The sequence below is a fragment of the Ovis canadensis genome, chromosome 13 (assembly GCF_042477335.2).
Source record: "Ovis canadensis isolate MfBH-ARS-UI-01 breed Bighorn chromosome 13, ARS-UI_OviCan_v2, whole genome shotgun sequence".
Classification (NCBI taxonomy): domain Eukaryota; kingdom Metazoa; phylum Chordata; class Mammalia; order Artiodactyla; family Bovidae; genus Ovis; species Ovis canadensis.
This window is the reverse complement of record NC_091257.1, coordinates 79039161-79056597: the sequence shown is the minus strand read 5'-3', so window position 1 is coordinate 79056597 and position 17437 is coordinate 79039161. Positions and strand designations below refer to the sequence as shown.

The following is a 17437-nucleotide window of genomic DNA, read 5'->3' as shown; positions in this document are numbered from 1 at the left end:
GGGCAGTGGGCTTTTCCTGACAACTACCGTAAATAGTTGGTACTTGAATGATTGCCCCCACCCACAGTTCTCATACTTACCCTACTACAAGGGAGGAAAACAGAGAAGTAGGTGGGAACATACCCCCACAGTGCGTCCAATGGAATGTTCTGCTTCAGCAAGTCTGTCTCTGGGGAACATGCTGGCTCTTCTACTAACTGCTGGCTTGTATGGATCCTCACTAATCCAGTAGTTTAGCGCCTCAGAACCACCTGGAGGGCTGAATAAAACACAGATTGCTGGCCCCACCTTGAGCTTCTGATTCCAGGAGATGGGGACCTATAATTTGCATTGCTAACAAGTTCCCCGGTGATGCCTATCGGCTAGTCCACAGTACCAGGCATTGTAGGATTTTCAGCCCCTCCCACCCAGTGCCTGTTGCAGAGCGGAGGCTACTGTAAAAGAGACCCACGTGTCCTGAAAATGGAGCGGAGGCGCTGTCTTCAGGAGCGCTGCCAGGCTTGGCAGGAATGCGAATCTGGAGTTGCTACTTTGCCCCTGTGAGGGGAAGCCTGCCTGAGGGTGACACCAGCACAGAATTGAGACACAGTGACACTTTCCAGAGGACATGAGTCTAGCCATGCTTGACACCGACCTGATGCACCCTCTGGACGTTTCAAGGCTGTGACAACAACAGTTTCCTTTTTTGCCTTTAGCCCATTTGAATAGGGGTGCTATCTAGCAATTCCAAGAGTCTTGCTGAGGTGGAGAAGACAGAGGTGCACCAGGGGAGAAAATGGAAAAACACGTGGGGCTGAAGCTCCTGCGAGGGGCTGTCTCTAGGCAGACAGAATCTCCTGCCTGGCTTTCAACGGCCTGGTGGTTAAGGTCGTAAGCCTTGGAATGAGGTGGGCTGAGATGTTAGGTCTAGGCAGAGTACCTAGCCTCTTGGAGCCCCAGTCACCTTATTTTTTTTACAATTACTTACCTCAAGGAGCAAATTAGGGACCTTGGCGATCATCCTGGCATGAAGTAGCTGCTCAGTCGATAGACTTATTAGGATGATATTATGATAGTATGACGTGTGTGTACTCAGTCATGTCCAGCTTTTTGCAACTCCATGGACCGTAACCCATCAGGCTCCTCTGCCCATGGGATTCCCCAGGCAAGAATACTGCAGTGGGTTGCCATTTCCTTCTCCACTCCATCTTCCTGATGTTATGCCCAGAGTCCAAGTCCCCAAAACTGAGAGAATAAGACGTCCACAGCAATGCAAAAGCATAAAGGGGTTTATTGCTAGCTCGAGTTAGGGCCCAGGTCTCATCCAGCACAGTGGAATCGGACAAGAGCCCCAAGCTCTGAATCACATCTACTTTTATACAGACAGTTCTTTGTTTCTGTAACAGTATAGCTGATTGGTTAAACCGTACTTGCGCGCGGAACTTTTAAACCTCGCATCCCTATCTGGATTGGCTCGGATCTGGCGCGGGCTGGGGGCTACAGGGATTTTTCTGATTGGTCGAGCTACACTGCCTGTGGGAGTTCCCAGTGCCTCAGCGTTCCTAGAGACTAAACCTCAGGCCTAGCCTGCCGCTTAGAGCCTGTCCTGGCTCCAGTTTGGTCCTAACACCTGACTCAAGGATCTTATGTCTCTTACATAACAATCTGGTGGGAAGGACTACCTGGGAAGCCCCTATAATAGTTACAGATCACAATAGGAGGCCTCAGGCTATTAGTGGCAACCCTGGGTCCCTGGCAAAGGGCAGGAAGCCACCTCAGAGGCCTCCTGGAGAGGGGGAGTATCTCAGAACCCTCCAGAGGCTTTGTGTGCATCTCAGGGCCAGTGCAGGGGCTCCAGGATTCTGGTTTGGGTGAAATTGCTGAGGACTACTTGAGAAGTTCCACTACAGTTGGGCCTTCCTGGGGTGGGGGCAGGGGAGCTCCGTTAGACAAGGATCAATTAATTTCAAGATCATGTCAGACTGGGAAATCAAGACTGCTTTGGGATTTTAAAGGGAGTAACCCTTGGCTGATCACTGAAGGGTCGCCTTCCCCTTATTCTGTTCCCTCCAGGCCCTTCTCTACTTTTCTTTTGCAACATCTGGCAAGTCATACTTTATGCAGAATTCTAGATTTTGATAGACATTGGGATAAATAATGAGAGAAAAAAAGAAACCAAAAGAACTAAACTTTTTCCCAGTCATAATGCTCTACATTTTGACTTGGGGAGGAATCAATTCTGGCTCAGACAGTAAAGAATCTGCCTGCCAATGCAGGAGATGTGGATTTGATCCCTGGATCAGGAAGATCCCTTGGAGAAGGAAAAGGCAACCCACTCCAGTATTGCCTGCAAAATTCCATGGACAGAGGAGCCTGGCGGGCTACAGTCCATGGGGTTTCATAACTTAGTGACTAAACCACCACCACCACCACCACAGCTGACTCAGTGGCTTGTAAATGTGATCTCATCAAATTAGGTAATTTAAAGAAGGTTATTTTTTTAATCATCACCATGATCATTAAATTTTCTCTAGTAGTTGTGTTTTTACTATTGCTGTGGTAGTCTGTGCAGCTGTTAGGCCCAGGAATTCTAAAGAGGAACTCTAAAGAAAAGAAAAAGGAGCTCTGAAAGATGTGAAAACCTTCAGGAGCCAAGGGAATGAAGCTATTTGCTGGGCTCCCCAGATAACAAGAAGGCACAGTCATCATCGTTGTCATCACCATTTGGTGGTGCCACCTCCCAGACTCTACAACTCCCGTAGCCAACTGGGAGAGCTGACAATAGCTACTATCTCTCTGCAAGCCATCAGTATAAAACTCCTTTCTGGAGTGAACAGAAACATAAATTTGATGATTTTACTGAGAAAATAAATGACATTCCTGCTCTATCCCTAGCCCCCCAACACACACCTGCTATGCCTATGTGCATATAGATATACTTTGTGCATGGAAGAAAAAAGAGAAGAACAAGTGTATTCTAGACTAATCTGAAATTCACTACAGATGGTTTGGCTAATTCAGTTAAAATCAGATTCTTTTCTTTACGTATCCTGTCGCCTTCACACATGGGAATTGGTTTTTAGAGTTAAATTCCTGTATAAAGTTCCTATTGTATGATGGGGTAATTTCCTGACAGTGGGTGATGATGCTGAATCTCTGGTTCTTCAAACAGGGGGAGGAACTTAGAGTAAGGATGAAAAGATTGCCAATTAGGTTGGCCTGTGGTCCACAATCCCAGAAGAGATTGAGGTCCTGAGGATTGGCTACCCCTCAGGGTAGTGGTTTTGAAGTATATTGCTTCTGTAGAACCATAAACATCAATTTCTACTTTAAAAACTTTGAAGCCATTTAAAACACCTCATGCGAAGAGTTGACTCATTGGAAAAGACCCTGAGGCTGGGAGGGATTGGGGGCAGGAGGAGAAGGGGACGACAGAGGATGAGATGGCTGGATGGCATCACCAACTCAATGGACATGGGTTTGGGTGAACTCCGGGAGTTGGTGATGGACAGGGAGGCCTGGTATGCTGCAATTTGTGGGGTCGCAAAGAGTAGGACATGACTGAGTGACTGAACTGAACTGAACTGAAAAGATATAGTAAAAATACACATGTTTAAACATGCTAGGCACCAAATTTAACATGTTAGGGACCACCTGGATTAGAGTTTGAAGTTAACCTTTTGCTGTTTCTGTTTAACATAAGACTGTTTAGAGGTCACAAGGTGAGCTGTTCAAACCTTTCTGCAACAACGTCTCTGTGTGAATTAGACCTTTTTTGGGCTTACGCAACCAAAACAAAAGACGGAAGTAAACTGGTTGTAAAAGCTGATATTAGGAGGGCAACTGTTAGTCTCTTATGTCTGATTTCAAGTTTTTATAATATTAATTTATAACTTCTAATGTCTCACATAATGGGCTCCCCCTTAAGAATTCAACTGAGGAAATGGTACGCTCCTAAACAAGACAAAACATGAAAACAGTTGTTTCAGACTTTGTTGCAGCATTTCTGGCGCTGAAAGTGTCCTCAGAATAAATCCAGAGTCCAGCTCTCACAGTGGCCAGTTGTGGATTTTCCCCTTCAGTAATTTTTTTTAACTGGAGAATTACCCCTCCCGTGTTCAGGACAGATCTTGTGCAACTGTCTATCAAGATGGGCCACCCTTCCCTGGGTACTGCTTCAGGTCAATCAGAGCCCCACTCATGGGAATTTGAATTTTGAGTGGTTCCATGCAAGAACTGAAGTGGTTGGAGGTGACATCCCATAGCTTTGCCCTGAAAACACTGTCCATTTGTTTCTTTGACCTGGCTCCTTTCACATCCTCAGGGCACTATCCTTTCTAAGGCTTGTTGTTTGGCTTTTCCTTTGATTCTTTGAAGAATCCAGACCTCTCCAGTAGAGTATCGCCCCACTTTGTTTCTTAGGCTAGCCAGAATCAGTTCTGTTGTTTGCAACCAAAACATTCTGACTGACTGACTCCAAATTTTGCAAAGGGAAAATGGTAGTAGCAATCAAGAGGTCAGTGACTTGTTCAAGCCCACGTTGTTAGAACTTTGGGCACAAGTGTAAGGCCATGCTCTCCAGGAAGAAATGATCCTAAATCAATATTTACAACAGGAGAACAAACACATCTAGGACAGAACTCACCTTTGTACTGTGCATATGAGAGAGACAGGAAGAGAAATGTGAATAATGGCTGGGAAATAGGGGGCATGTATCCCAGATCTTCACAACTTTCAATTCTGGTCACTCAGGCAGGGTTTTGCAGAGACCCAGAACCATTCTCTCTGGACCCTAAGGCTTGAGAAGGAGTTTCTGAAAAGGTGGAAGAATCTTAGGATCTCAACTGAGGGGGAACTTGGGCAGATAAATACCTAACCAGGGATCTGAGCCAACAGAAGCAAAACTGAGGGTCTGTGGGAACAGACCACATATGCTAACAATAGTAGTGGCAGTGTTAGTCGCTCAGTCGTGTCCGACTCTTTGTGACCCCATGGACTGTGGCTTGCCAGGCTCCTCTGTCCATGGGATTCTCCAGGCAAGAATACTGGAGTGGGTTGTCATTCCCTTCTCCAATGCTAACAACAGTTCTGACTTTTAACAAGGGATGATGGTCATTGTTCACTAAACCGTAAGCTCTGTAAGAAGAGGACTGGACTTGTTCACCACAATATTCACAACACCTGGCACAAGGCCTTGTGCCTGGTAGGTGCTCAATACACATTTGCTGAAGGGCTGAATGGGTTGGGCTTCCATGTGGTTGTCTGGACCCAGCAGCCTAGTGATTTTGTCACTAATGGACTGGGTCTTTGGCTTTGCATTTCTGGCCTCACCCGGGGGGAGAATGGTGCCTGGCTGGTGAGAAATGTCTGGAAAACACAGGAGCAGTGGCTGCAACGTGTTCCCAATATTCTAATTACTGATGACATTTACTCAGCAGCAGTTGTGGTACAGGAACAAAAAGTTCTGTGGGCTTGCAGCCTAAATGACAGAACACAAAAGAGCAACTGGGAGCTTCTCTCTCTCTTGCTTTGTTAATGTATAAGAAGCGATACTATTTCAGATCTACAATAAGAACAGCAAGAGTGACGATCTCCCATTTTATAGAGAGAAATGCAGACTTTTCCCAATGTGCAGAATCGTGTCCCCAGCCTAGCCTGGAGGACCCATCATTTTTCTGCGTGTGTGTTCTCTGCCCGGATAGTTCCAGCTCTGTCCGGTCTCAGGTCTGATGTTTGCGTCCTTCATTCCATGCTGGTTGTGTCACTGCAAGCGCAATGTGGGTCTTCAGTGGAGAAAGTTCCTTGGAAAGGAGTTTTGAGACATTTGAAAGACGGAAGATTGTAAGTAGACAAGCGGGTCGGGGTAGGGGGTGGCCCCACCTGTGCTGGCCCTTGAGCCCCACTGTCCTCACCTCCAAGGACAGAGATAAATGGTGGTTATCAGGGCTAAGGAAACGGTTTCCCATTGTTTAGTCACATAACCTCTCTCTAGACTCTCTTGCGTACAACAGGCCTTGTTATTATTTTTTTTTAAAATTATCTTCTTGTACCACTACTGTTTGCAGTTTCTTCTTTCTTGTTTATGGTAATTCCTTTGGGAAGAGCTCTAGTTCTGGGGGACACTGGCAGGTGAAACCTCAGCTTGTCTATCTTTTCTACTGGCAGGGATGCCCTCGGCCAAGCAGGGCAAGTAGGTGCTATCACTGAGAGCCCTTGTCTTTCAAAGTGCTGGGAGTTTTCATGTGAGCGCCCCCACCCTGGCTGGTCCTTTTTCACAGACCCTGTTTACACCTTTAGTGCTTCTCTCCCCAAAACAGCACCTTATCTCAAAGATAAGATGCTTCATCTCAGTTTTCCATAGACTCAGAATCTCTAAGGATGGGGCTGTAGGTGACAGTTTGGGACACTTGAGGAGACAGGCCCCTGATAACCCAGGACAAAAATTGCTGCCTAGTTACCATGCCAGGCTCACTGCCCCCTTCCTAGTTGACAGAGCTAGGGTAAGGAGTGAGGAAAAGTCCAGGTTTTCAGAATTAAAAATGGCTGGAACCACTGGTTGGAGTTCTTTTAGCCTGGGAGTGGGAGAAACATATTTTCTGTTTCTTGGGAACTTGAATTATGAATGGTCCCACGCAAGAACTGAAGTGTCTGGAGGTAACTTGCCCTGAAAACACTGTCCATTGGTTTCTTTGACCTGGCTCCTTTCATGTCCTTCAGGGTCCTATCCTTTCTGAGGCTTGTCACATGGCTTATCCTTTGATTCTCTGAGGCCCCCAGAAATCTCTAGTAGACTCCCTTCTATCTCCCCCACTCCTTTGTTTCTGAGGCTAACCTTTTTGGTGGAGCCTCCTAAGGCTGTAGGATCCTCAGGCCAGAGCCTTCTGGCGGCTGGACCCACAGCAATGTCCAGTCACAATCAGCCACCCCAGCTTGTATTCACAGACCCAGACCCCTTAGGGCAGACAGCGCAGTGAGACTGGGTATGGAGTTGTAGTCATTTTGTTTTTGTGGAGGTGAGGGGAGATCCTTAGAAGGGGCGTAGGGTGAAAGACTGAATGTGTGCTCAGTTGTGTCCGACTCTTTGTGACCCCCATGGACTGTCGCCTGCCAGGCCCCTTTATATACCAGACAAGAATACTGGAGCGGGTTGCCATTTCCTACTCCTACTCCAGGGAATCATCTTCCTTACCAGGGATCATCAAATCGACGTCTCTTGTGCCTCCTGCATTGGCAGGGGAGCTCTTCACCACAGCGCCGCCTGGGAGGCCCAGCAGTTCCTTAACGGTTGCTTTCTCCCTCCCTGATTTTGGAGGCAGCTTCGGGTGTCCTGGGTCAGACGGTAAAGCGTCTGTCTGCGATGCAGGAGAGCCGGGTTCGATTCCTGGGTTGGGAAGATCCCCTGGAGAAGGAAATGGCAGCCCACTCCAGTATTCTTGCCTGGAAAATCCCATGGATGGCGGAGCCTGGTAGGCTACTGTCCATGGGGTCACAAAGAGTCGGACACGACTGAGCGACTTCACTTCGGGTGTCCCTAGGGTTAAAGGTAGGGGGCAGCACTGTCTCTGGCGGCCAGATCCAGAAAAGCGCTTACCAGGAGTGCAGCCTCAGGGCTAAGCAACCGCGTTTCCCCAGGCCCGGGAGACAGCAGTTGCGCAGGTCGAGGAACTCGTGTGGTGCAGGGGACTAGGCGAAGGGAAAAGAATGGTTTGGGTTTCTTAAAGAAACAACCACACATTTTCGAGAAGACTACATGTATTTGGATTTTAGCCCAACCCTAGCTGAGACTTCCTGAAGCCCCGCCCCAACGTCAATAGCCGCGCCCACTCCGTTCTCGGAAGCCCCTCCTACCAGAGCTCTCCCGCGGCAGAAAGGCCCCAGGGTCCCGGGAGCCCCGCCCCGCCACCCTGAGGCGCGCTCAGCAGGTGGGGTTGAGCACGCGGCAGGAGCAGGCGCTGCGGAAGAAGCGGCACTGGCAGAAGGCGCACGGGTCGCAGCAGGCGGGCGCTGGTGGCTTGCAGCTGTCGCGGGTGGCCACGCAGGGGGTAGGCGGCGGGGGCCGGGTGCGTGCCACGTTCTTCATCGGAGCCTTTCTCTGTGGGGAAACGCCGAGGCTGCCCGAGCCATCCACGTCCGCCCCACTCGTCCTCACCCCCGCCTGGGAACTCCTCGGACTAGATGTCCCCACCTGCTGTCCACCGCCCGCTCGACTCATGTCCACAGAGCACCCTAGCTGGTCCTCGCCTGCTCCGCCATCAACACATAACTGGCTCGGGCCTGGCCTCTTCTCTCCCTACGGGATCCCACTCAGCTGCACGGTTTTTAACTTCCGTCTCTGTTGTCTTCCCCTTCCAGTGTATCCGCAATCCCTGTTGATTCTGCCTTCACGGTAGGTTCGGAGTCTAGCCACTTCTTCACTACCGCTGAAACCCTGGGCTTGGCCGCTGTCTGCTGCCCTTGCCCCCTTACTGTCCAGTCTCCAGCGCACAAGGGACTAAGCATATCCTCCTTCCCCTTACTGGGATCCCTGACGCCCTCTGTGGTTTGGCCCGCCTACCACTCTACTGGTCTTAAACACATTGCTCCACCCGCCCGCCCTCTGAGCACCGAACACAGCAAATCAGTTCTTGTTGCAGGCGCTTTGTTTTGGGGCTTCCTTTCCTGGGGACATTCTTTGCTATGCACTCCAGTGCAGGCAGCCACCCACCATCTGTGGCTGCTGAGTACTTGAAATGTGTCTAGTGCAACTGAAGAACCGAGTTTTCAATTTTTATTTAATTTTAATTAAAATTTAAAGATGAAGTAAAATGTTTCCCATTAAAGACAACTACGTCAAGGCTGTATATTGTCACCCTGATTATTTAACTTATATGCAGAGTACATCATTGCAGATGACACCACCCTTATGGCAGAAAGTGAAGAACTAAAAAGCCTCTTGATGAAAGTGAAAGAGGAGAGTGAAAAAGTTGGCTTAAAGCTCAACATTCAGAAAACAAAGATCATGGCATCTGGTCCCATCACTTCATGGCAAATAGATGGGGAAACAGTGTCAGACTTTATGTTTGGGGGCTCCAAAATCACTGCAGATGGTGATTGCAGCCATGAAATTAAAAGACGCTTACTCCTTGGAAGGAAAGTTATGACCAATCTAGATAGCATATCCAAAAGCAGAGACATTACTTTGCCAACAAAGGTCCGTCTAGTCAAGGCTATGGTTTTTCCTGTGGTCATGTATGGGTGTGAGAGTTGGACTGTGAAGAAGGCTGAGTGCTGAAGAATTGATGCTTTTGAACTGTGGTGTTGGAGAAGACTCTTGAGAGTCCCTTGGACTGCAAGGAGATCCAACCAGTCCATCCTAAAGGAGATCAGCCCTGGGTGTTCTTTGTAAGGACTGATGCTAAAGCTGAAAAACTCCAGTACTTTGGCCACCTCACACGAAGAGTTGACTCATTGGAAAAGACTCTGATGCTGGGAGGGATTGGGGGCAGGAGGAGAAGGGGACAACAGAGGATGAGATGGCTGGATGGCATCACCGACTTGATGGACATGAGTTTGGGTGAACTCCGGGAGTTGGTGATGGACAAGGAGACCTGGAGTGCTGCACTTCCTGGAGTTGCAAAGAGTCGGACACAACTGAGCAACTGAACTGAACATTGTTTTGTTAGGACTATATTTCACTAGTGTTAAAAACTGGGCATTGGAATTGCGAGTGTAAAAGTAAAAGACTTAGGGCAAAAAAAGTAAAATATTAATAACTTTTTATGTTGGTTACATATTAAAATGATAATATTTGGGATCTACTGGGTTAAATAAAATATTAATATTAATTGCACCTGTTGTTTTTCTCTTAAAAATCTGGCTACTGGAATTTTAATTTATATGTGTCTCACGTTGCATTTCCATTGAACACTGCGGCTCAAGATTACAGAGTTTCTCAGTCTTTTAAGTGCTGCCTCCTCCTAGAGAACTTCCCCTGACCACTTTTCCCTTTCTTCTGTCTCACTGCCATGCTTTCATTCCTTCATAGTGCTTATCATTATCTGAACAGCACTGGTTAACGTGCTGTTCTGTTTCTCCCAGAAGAGTGTAAACTCCACGAGAGCAGTTATATATCTCTCTTGTTCACTACTATATTCCCAGAATCTAGCATGTAAATAGATTTTACAGTTCTGTCAGTCATCTGACCTGCTTGTTCACTTTACGAAGGCTCAACGAGAACAGGGAACTTTATTGTGATCACAGTGCCAGGTCATGCCTTCCAATGCTTGTACAATATTCCTGGCTCTGTTTGCAATGATCTGATCAAATGAGGCACACTAAAATAGGAACACTGTGCATTTCAACAGTGCCTTAATCTAGTATTTCTCGAACCTGTATCATGGTGGTACAATTTTAGGCAGTACATGAATATTAAATGACACTGAATCGCACAGTGAGAGAGGATTCTTTTTTCAGTCTCTTTCAAATGGAAAGGCTCAGTTTGATGTCAATATATCCTTAGTGTTTCCCTAACACTTTCTAATCCTTCTTTGTTAATGCAGAGAGCAAGTCTCAGATTTAGAACTTGTGGCAAGCAACACCAACCAGCTAGAATTTGCTAACAAGGTTTTATTTTCGTTTTACTTATTTTCATGGTTACTTCCTATATATGTCAAGTGATACTGGTTATCTATCATGATTATATAGTTGTTTTTTTTTTATTTATTTTTGGTTTTGGCTGTCCAGAGTCCTTGTTGCTTCGAGGGCTTTTCTCTAGTTGTGGTTAGTGGGGGCTACTCTCTAGTCGCAGTGTTTGGGCCTCTCACTGCAGTGGCTTCTCTTGTTGCCTTGCATGGGCTCTAGGGTGCACAGGCTTCAGTAGTTAGTTGCAGCTCCCCGGCTCTAGAGCATAGGTTCAATAGTTGAGGCGCACAGGCCTAGTTGCTCTGAGGCATGTGGTGGTCTCTCCGACCCAAGGATCCAACCCATGTCTTCTGCATTGGCAGGAGGATTCTTTACCACACAGCCACCAGGGAAGTCCTGTTACATGGTATTTTTGTTTTTAAGTTTTAAACAAATATTAAATAAGTGGAACTCAGATGTGGTAAAAGTTGTAGAAATGGTTCTGAAATGACTGAGGTTTGGGAAACATCGTGTTCATCCAAAAGAATGAATGACAGTGAAATTTCAGGCAGGGTTCGAGCTAGTTTAGAAAGTTTGAGCTAGTTATTTTAGGCAGGGTTCAAGCTAGTTTAGTTTGCTGCTGCTGCTAAGTCGCTTCAGTCATGTCCGACTCTGTGCAACCCCATAGACGGTAGCCCACCAGGCTCCTCCGTCCCTGGGATTCTCCAGGCAAGAACACTGGAGTGGGTTGCCATTTCCTTCTCCAGTTTAGTTTAGGTAAGCAATTTTACTCAGCATCCTGGACCTCAGCCCTTGGCGGTCTGCTTCAGGGCTCGAGGTCAGGAAGGTTTTGGTAGCTTTCTGTTTCTCTGGGCATGCAACCCTGAAAACCTTTCATTTAGTTTCTGGCCAGAGCTTGGATGTCCTCCCCCTTTAAGTCCAGCCCCATCCCGACAATGTGAACTCCCAGGCCTACCTTGGAAGCTCTTTTCTTCTTTTCCGCTTCATTTCTGCTGATCTTTTTGGATTTCTTGTTCAGTGCTTCAAAGAGAGACAGAAGGAACAAAGCCATTTTCTGAGGGTCCTTAACTGCAGTGAAGAGGGAGGAGCAGAGAGCGCTCTAGGAAGCCCCAGGGTGGGGGAGAGGATGAAGGTTTGGTTGGATAGATCATATCTTGTGACTTAGGCCAGCAGCTTCTGCAGCCTGGCCGCAGACCTGGAGCCAGAGACTGACAGCAAAGAGTCCTCTGAAGGAAAGTGAAAGGGAAAATCCAAGAAGGCCCTGGAAAATGGACTCAGTGTCTCTACAAGGATGGTCTTGTGTTTCCGGTATTCCTATTTCCTATTTCTCAGAGCTTTGGAGCCAGGCAGACCTGATTTGAATCCTGACTCTGCCACATAACAGCTTTGTAGTCTTGGACAACCTACTTAATCTCCTTTTGACTCAGTTTTCTCATATGCAAGTAGGTACTGTTATACTTACCTTGAAGAGTTGTGAGGATAAATGAGGTATGTTTATATAGTGGAAAATCTGACACAGATCAATGTTAATGTGCTCCAGGCCTTCCCATATTTCTAGAATATCCTCTTTTTGAAGTGAGAGGCAAGTCAGTAAGGAATATCAGTTCTGAGCTTAGATTCTGGAGTTAAACAGAACCTAACCCAGAACCTGGGTGTGTATTCAGTTCAGTCAGTTCAGTTCAGTCGCTCAGTCATGTCTTACTCTTTGCGACCCATGGACCATCTCTGCCAATCACAAACTGTATGTTAGTTACTTAACTTTTCTAACTTTTAATTTACTTAGCTGTGAAATAAAATAGGAAAATAGTATTCACTTCAGAGTACCTATCAGAAAATAAGCATATATGTTATAATTATTGTCAGATGAATTTGAACCAGAAATTCTCCAATGCTAGGCTCTAATACCCCTGATATTTTCCTCTGAGCAGTCATTTTCAATTCTCAACCCTGGCATGAAAGAACTAGTTTGTCCCAGACTTGGTTATATTCTGCAGCATTTTCTAAAAATTTTACCATTGATAGGAGTTATGTGATTTAGTAAGTTTCAGAAACACGAAGTTAAACCAAATTCACCAAGTGTCTTGACTTTATGGTTTCTCAGAGCCTCTATCATGCTAAGCTGCATATTAGATTGGTGAGAGGCAGAGCTTTCTTAACCAAACAAGTTAAGGGACACTTGATTCCTCCAGAATTGTTCTGAGGAATGAGCACAAAGGAGCTCTGACTGATAGCAATGGATCCTGATATCGGCTTGGAGAGTGTTTGACCCCCTGCAGCCCCTTCTCATGGGCCAGAGCCCAGAGTCTGGGCCCCAGGCCAGGCTACTTACCCACGATAGAGACAGAAGGGAAATCCAACAGGTTCATGGAAGAATTGTTCTTCAGGTTCCTTTCATCTCTGGGCTTTTCCTCAGGTGCCAGGTGGCTGTAGGCACTGAGGAAGCACAGGCAGACCAGCAAGGCAGCCAGGAAGAGGCGGCTGACATCCATCCCAGGAGGCTTGAGAGCGACAGAGAAGGCAGTCAGGTAGGCCAGGGGTCTGGCAAATGCATGTGCCCTCCTGCTTTCTTTGTTTCCTTGGGCTGGTGCTCTGACCCCCATCCCACAGCCCAGTGTCCCAGTGGAGCTGGAGGACCAGCAAGGCTTAGGACATGGAAGGAGAACTCATGAAGGAAAAAGAGAGGAAGGGAGAGATGGGAGAGGAAGAAAGACAAGGAAGGGAGGGAGATTGCAAAGAGAAAAAGAATGCATTGCAATTGTCTCTGCCTTCCAGAGGGTGGGGTGCTGTTTTTCTTACATTTTATGTCGGTAGCTCCAGGAGATCCAAGGCCTAAGCAGAATTGTTGATAGGTCCCCAGTAATGCTTCACAGTGGCAGAGGTCTTACTAAAGTATTGAGAATAAAGCTCATGAGTTAAGACTCAAGAGAAGGTGCATGGATAAATGGCTCCTTTGGACAAATGTGTATGTCATTGCATATGCTATATTCTGACATCCAGAGGAAATGAATGCAGGTATGTTTTGTGTCAGAAGGATAGGATGGACCTGTTCACATAGGCTAGCTAGATTTATTGATTTATTGCTAGCTGGGTTTTGATGAAGAAGACAGATCCCAGAGTGGATTTCTTCCCACAAATGTCTGTCTGTCTCAATCGGGGCTCACAGTTTCAGCATCATCTTATCGTCTCCGAATGTGGGATCCCCACTCCTCACCCACCCTGTGCATGTTCTTGCTGTCATATCTGGACTTATTAGTTAGGTGGCACTAGAGGTGAAGAATCTGCCTGCCAATGTAGGAGATGTAGGAGACTTGGGATGGGAAGATCCCCTGAAGGAGGGCATGGCAACCCACCCCAGTATTCTTGCCCGGAGAATCCCATGGAAAGAGGAGCCTGGAGGGCTCCAATCCATAGGGTTTCAAATAGTTAGACACAACTGAAGTGACTTAGCATGCACTCGAGCCAATATATTCCCTTTATTTTCTTAAGATTTTTTTGTGTGTGAACCATTTTTAAAACCTTTATTTGTAAAAATATTGCTTCTGTTTTATGTTTTGGTTTTGGGCTGGGAGCATATAAGATCTTAGCTCAAACTCACACCCCTTGCATTGGAAGGGGGACTCTCAACCACTGGACCACCAGGGAAGTCCCCCCCTTTATTGTCTTAAACTAGTATGAGTGGAGTTTTCTGTTACTCTCAACTCAGGACATTCTAAAGGATATTTTCCCTTGCAAATAGTCCTGTTGTTACATTTTCAGGTGTAACGTTAGACTCTAAGGCAAAAATCGCAGAGTACAGTTTCTCCAGCTGGCAAATGATGGAATTTTTTTTTTTACTTTCACACTGGAATAAGTAATTGGCTTGCCTTTAGGGATCATATTGTATGAAAAAAAATCTTTTTCTTTGAACACCAGGATCACCATCAGCATAGAGAAATGTTCATACTATGAGAGGTGTACAGGAACTGAGACCAGCTGAGGGAAAAGCATATCCGCAGCTCCCAATTCTGGAGTGGCTGTCTCCTTATCACACAGCAGGGGCTCTCTGGAGAGGAGATTGATCAGAATCGCCTGCATATTTATTTATTTTTAAAATGCATTTATTTTGGCTGTGCTGGGTTTTTGTTGCCGCACACAGGCTTTCTCTAATTTCGTGAGCAGGGGCTATTCTTCCATGTGGTGTGCAGGCTTCTCGTTGCAATGGCTTCTCTTGTTGCAGAACATATGCTCTAGGCATGTGGGCTCAGTGGTAGCGGTGCACGGGCTTAGTGACTCCATGGCATGTAGAATCTTCCTGGACCAGGGATCAAACCCATGTCCCCTGCATTGGCAGGTGGATTCTTCTCCACTGTGCCAGAAGGGAAGCCCTCACCTCGCCTCACCTGCATATTTAAATTGATTCTCTCCCCTCTCTCACCCACTCACTAAGTACATGTGGTTGACATTGCATAAGTTAACTGCGAGCATGATCTGGCTTCACTGTGCCTCCTATCTTTGTCCAATCACCACCCTCCACAGTCAAGAATGTTGGTTTTAATTTTTGACTCTTTCTTCCCTGATCTTTACATCTGATCTCTTACCAAATTTTACTTTATGCTCTCTTTAAATAATCTCATATTTTCCACTTCCTCTTCACTCCAGCCCATCCCTTCTTCTCAGTGGAACCAGTTACACTACTCCTCCATCAGCAGGCCTTTGCTCTGGCTTCAACAACATTATCCACTCTGAGCTCCCTCAATCACATTTTATCCTTCCTTCAGGGCCCAGCTCAATGCTAGCGTTGGCACATTTCTCTCTCAGTGTCAGGTAAGCCCCAATAGTTCTCTCCTTTTTCTGAACTCTTCCAGGTCTTAAACTTAATACCATATCGCTTAGTACTTCATTGTTCTTTTAAGTGTTCGTGTGGCTCATCTCATCAGTTAGACTTGGTTCTTTGTTTCAAGAACCTCACAGTTGCCTTCCAGCTGCCATAGCTCTGCTGTCATACCCACCTATTCCAGTTTGCCTCTCTGCCTGTTGTATTTTTTTTTTCTGCCTGTTTTAGATGCCACTTGAATTCTAAATTCTTGGCCAACCAAAAGGTTCTTCTAGCCCAGTTCAGTCTAACTAGAGCCTTCAGCGTTGCCTGGGATGGCTAGTTGGTTAGACTGAGGAAAACTATACTTGAACGATTTCCTCCATTCCTTCCCTCTCAACTCCTGGGCCGTCTCTTCCTCGTAGGACTCCCTTCTCTCTCTGATGCTGCTGCTGGGCTCTTAACTTGGAAAGCAGTTTCCTTCTCTCTTGTTCCCCACATCCAATCAATCAGTCATTTGAGTTCTAGTGATTTTCATTCCTCCCATTTCTCACAACCATTTCTCCCTCCCTTTCCATTCCTTCTGTCCCTAGTGGTCTAGTTCCTCCCACTTGGTCTTCCATAAGAGCCTCCTCATTGGCCTTGAGTCTAGAACATATAACCAGATTAAGCTTCCCTTTTAAATAAAGTCCCATTTCCATTCATTCATTCATTCATACATACATATTCATTCATCTCGTTGATAGGGACAGATAAAGGGACAAAAGGCTTCCCTGGTAGCTCAGCTGATAAAGAATCTGCCTACAATGCAGGAGACCCCAGTTTGATTCCTGGGTTGGGAATATCCACTAGAGAAGGGATAGTCCACCCACTCCAGTATTCTTGGGGTCCCCTGGTGGCTCAGCTGGTAAAGAATCCACCTGCAATGCAGGAGACCTGGGTTTGATCCCTGGATTGGGAAGATCTCCTGGAAAAGGGAATGTCTACCTACGCCGGTATTCTGACTTGGAGAATCCCAAGCACTGTATATATAGTCCATGGGGTCACAAAGAGTCAGACACGACTGAGCAACTTTCACAAAGGGACAAAACAGGTCATTAAATAGTTAATCCCACTAGGGGATTGCAAGTAGAAAAAATATGGGAGACCCTTGTATTACTCAGATTAAAAAAATCAGGTTTGCTTAACCACAAAACCAAGCAGTCTTGCTTAGCAACAAAACCATACAACAGAAGTATGAGACATGCCCACAAACAGTGAAACAATGGTGGCATGAGACATCTTGTCCAGTGAGCTCATAAGTTAATGATTCCCTAGGACATACTCTCTGCATACATAAGAAACAATAATTTGTGGACCTAGCTTGACCATGTAGAACAAGAAAATTCTCTTATTCAACCTAGAGGAGGAGCTGATGATGGAAGGATGACGTCTATTCAAGAAAAAGACATTTCTTCTCCCCCTCTCTACTTTTACTTTGATTATAAAACTGCAACCCACTAAATTCTTGGGGTATGGCACCCTGTCACTCCCTGGCTTGTAAGCCTCACAAACTTCCTATTCAAATAAATGATTTCTTAATCTATCACTTTTCCTCTTCCTGAATTCTTTCTGCACTGAAACATAAAGGACTGTGGTACCAGAGCTCTTCAGAACCCCCCCCCCCCACCGCCAATGACCCCAAATGCTTTCATAGTGAAAATTATTAGTTAAGTACCTACTATAAACCAGTGCTATGCTAGATTTTTGGGTTACAATAGTGATCAAGATACAAAATGATGCCTGTCCTTACAGAGCTTAGATTCTATCAGGGATGGCTGACAAGTTAAATAAGTTATTCTAATAAAGCTTTTGCCACAGGAAACCTCAACTAGTGCATAGACTTGGGGAAGTTCTCAGAGCCAGCTGCACTGAAGCTGAGAACAGAGGGCTGATTTGGATTTATCCATGCTGGAGAAGAGAGTGAAGGTGGTGAGGGCAGTGTTGCAGACACTGAGAGTCGTGTACAAGCATGAAAATCTAAAGGCAAGAGAGGATGGTGCATTT

At 46.3% G+C, this 17437-nt stretch overlaps 1 protein-coding gene and 1 long non-coding RNA gene across 9 annotated transcripts in view; both read right to left on the bottom strand.

The window, feature by feature from the left end:
* Positions 1 to 1250: 1250 nt before the first annotated feature.
* Positions 1251 to 7670, bottom strand: LOC138417669 (uncharacterized). The gene is made up of 3 exons (XR_011248249.1): positions 7571 to 7670; positions 7169 to 7378; positions 1251 to 5780 (listed from the first exon to the last, which is right to left on the bottom strand). It is a non-coding gene; the product is annotated as an uncharacterized lncRNA (long non-coding RNA).
* Positions 7671 to 7713: 43 nt separating this feature from the next.
* ASIP (agouti signaling protein) overlaps positions 7714 to 17437 on the bottom strand; it is a 77261-nt gene continuing 67537 nt past the window's right edge. For 5 of the 8 annotated variants that reach the window (XM_069548367.1, XM_069548364.1, XM_069548365.1 and 2 more), the window contains 4 exons: positions 13396 to 13483; positions 12929 to 13097; positions 11555 to 11619; positions 7714 to 8071 (listed from right to left, as the gene is read on the bottom strand). In XM_069548367.1, the coding sequence (XP_069404468.1) occupies positions 7895 to 8071; positions 11555 to 11619; positions 12929 to 13088 (402 nt within the window). In that variant the 5' untranslated portion in view covers positions 13089 to 13097; positions 13396 to 13483 and the 3' untranslated portion in view covers positions 7714 to 7894. Of the gene's footprint in view, positions 8072 to 11554; positions 11620 to 12928; positions 13098 to 13395; positions 17132 to 17437 lie in introns of those variants that run through there. The other 3 variants (XM_069548368.1, XM_069548360.1, XM_069548361.1) reach the window with 2 other exon arrangements.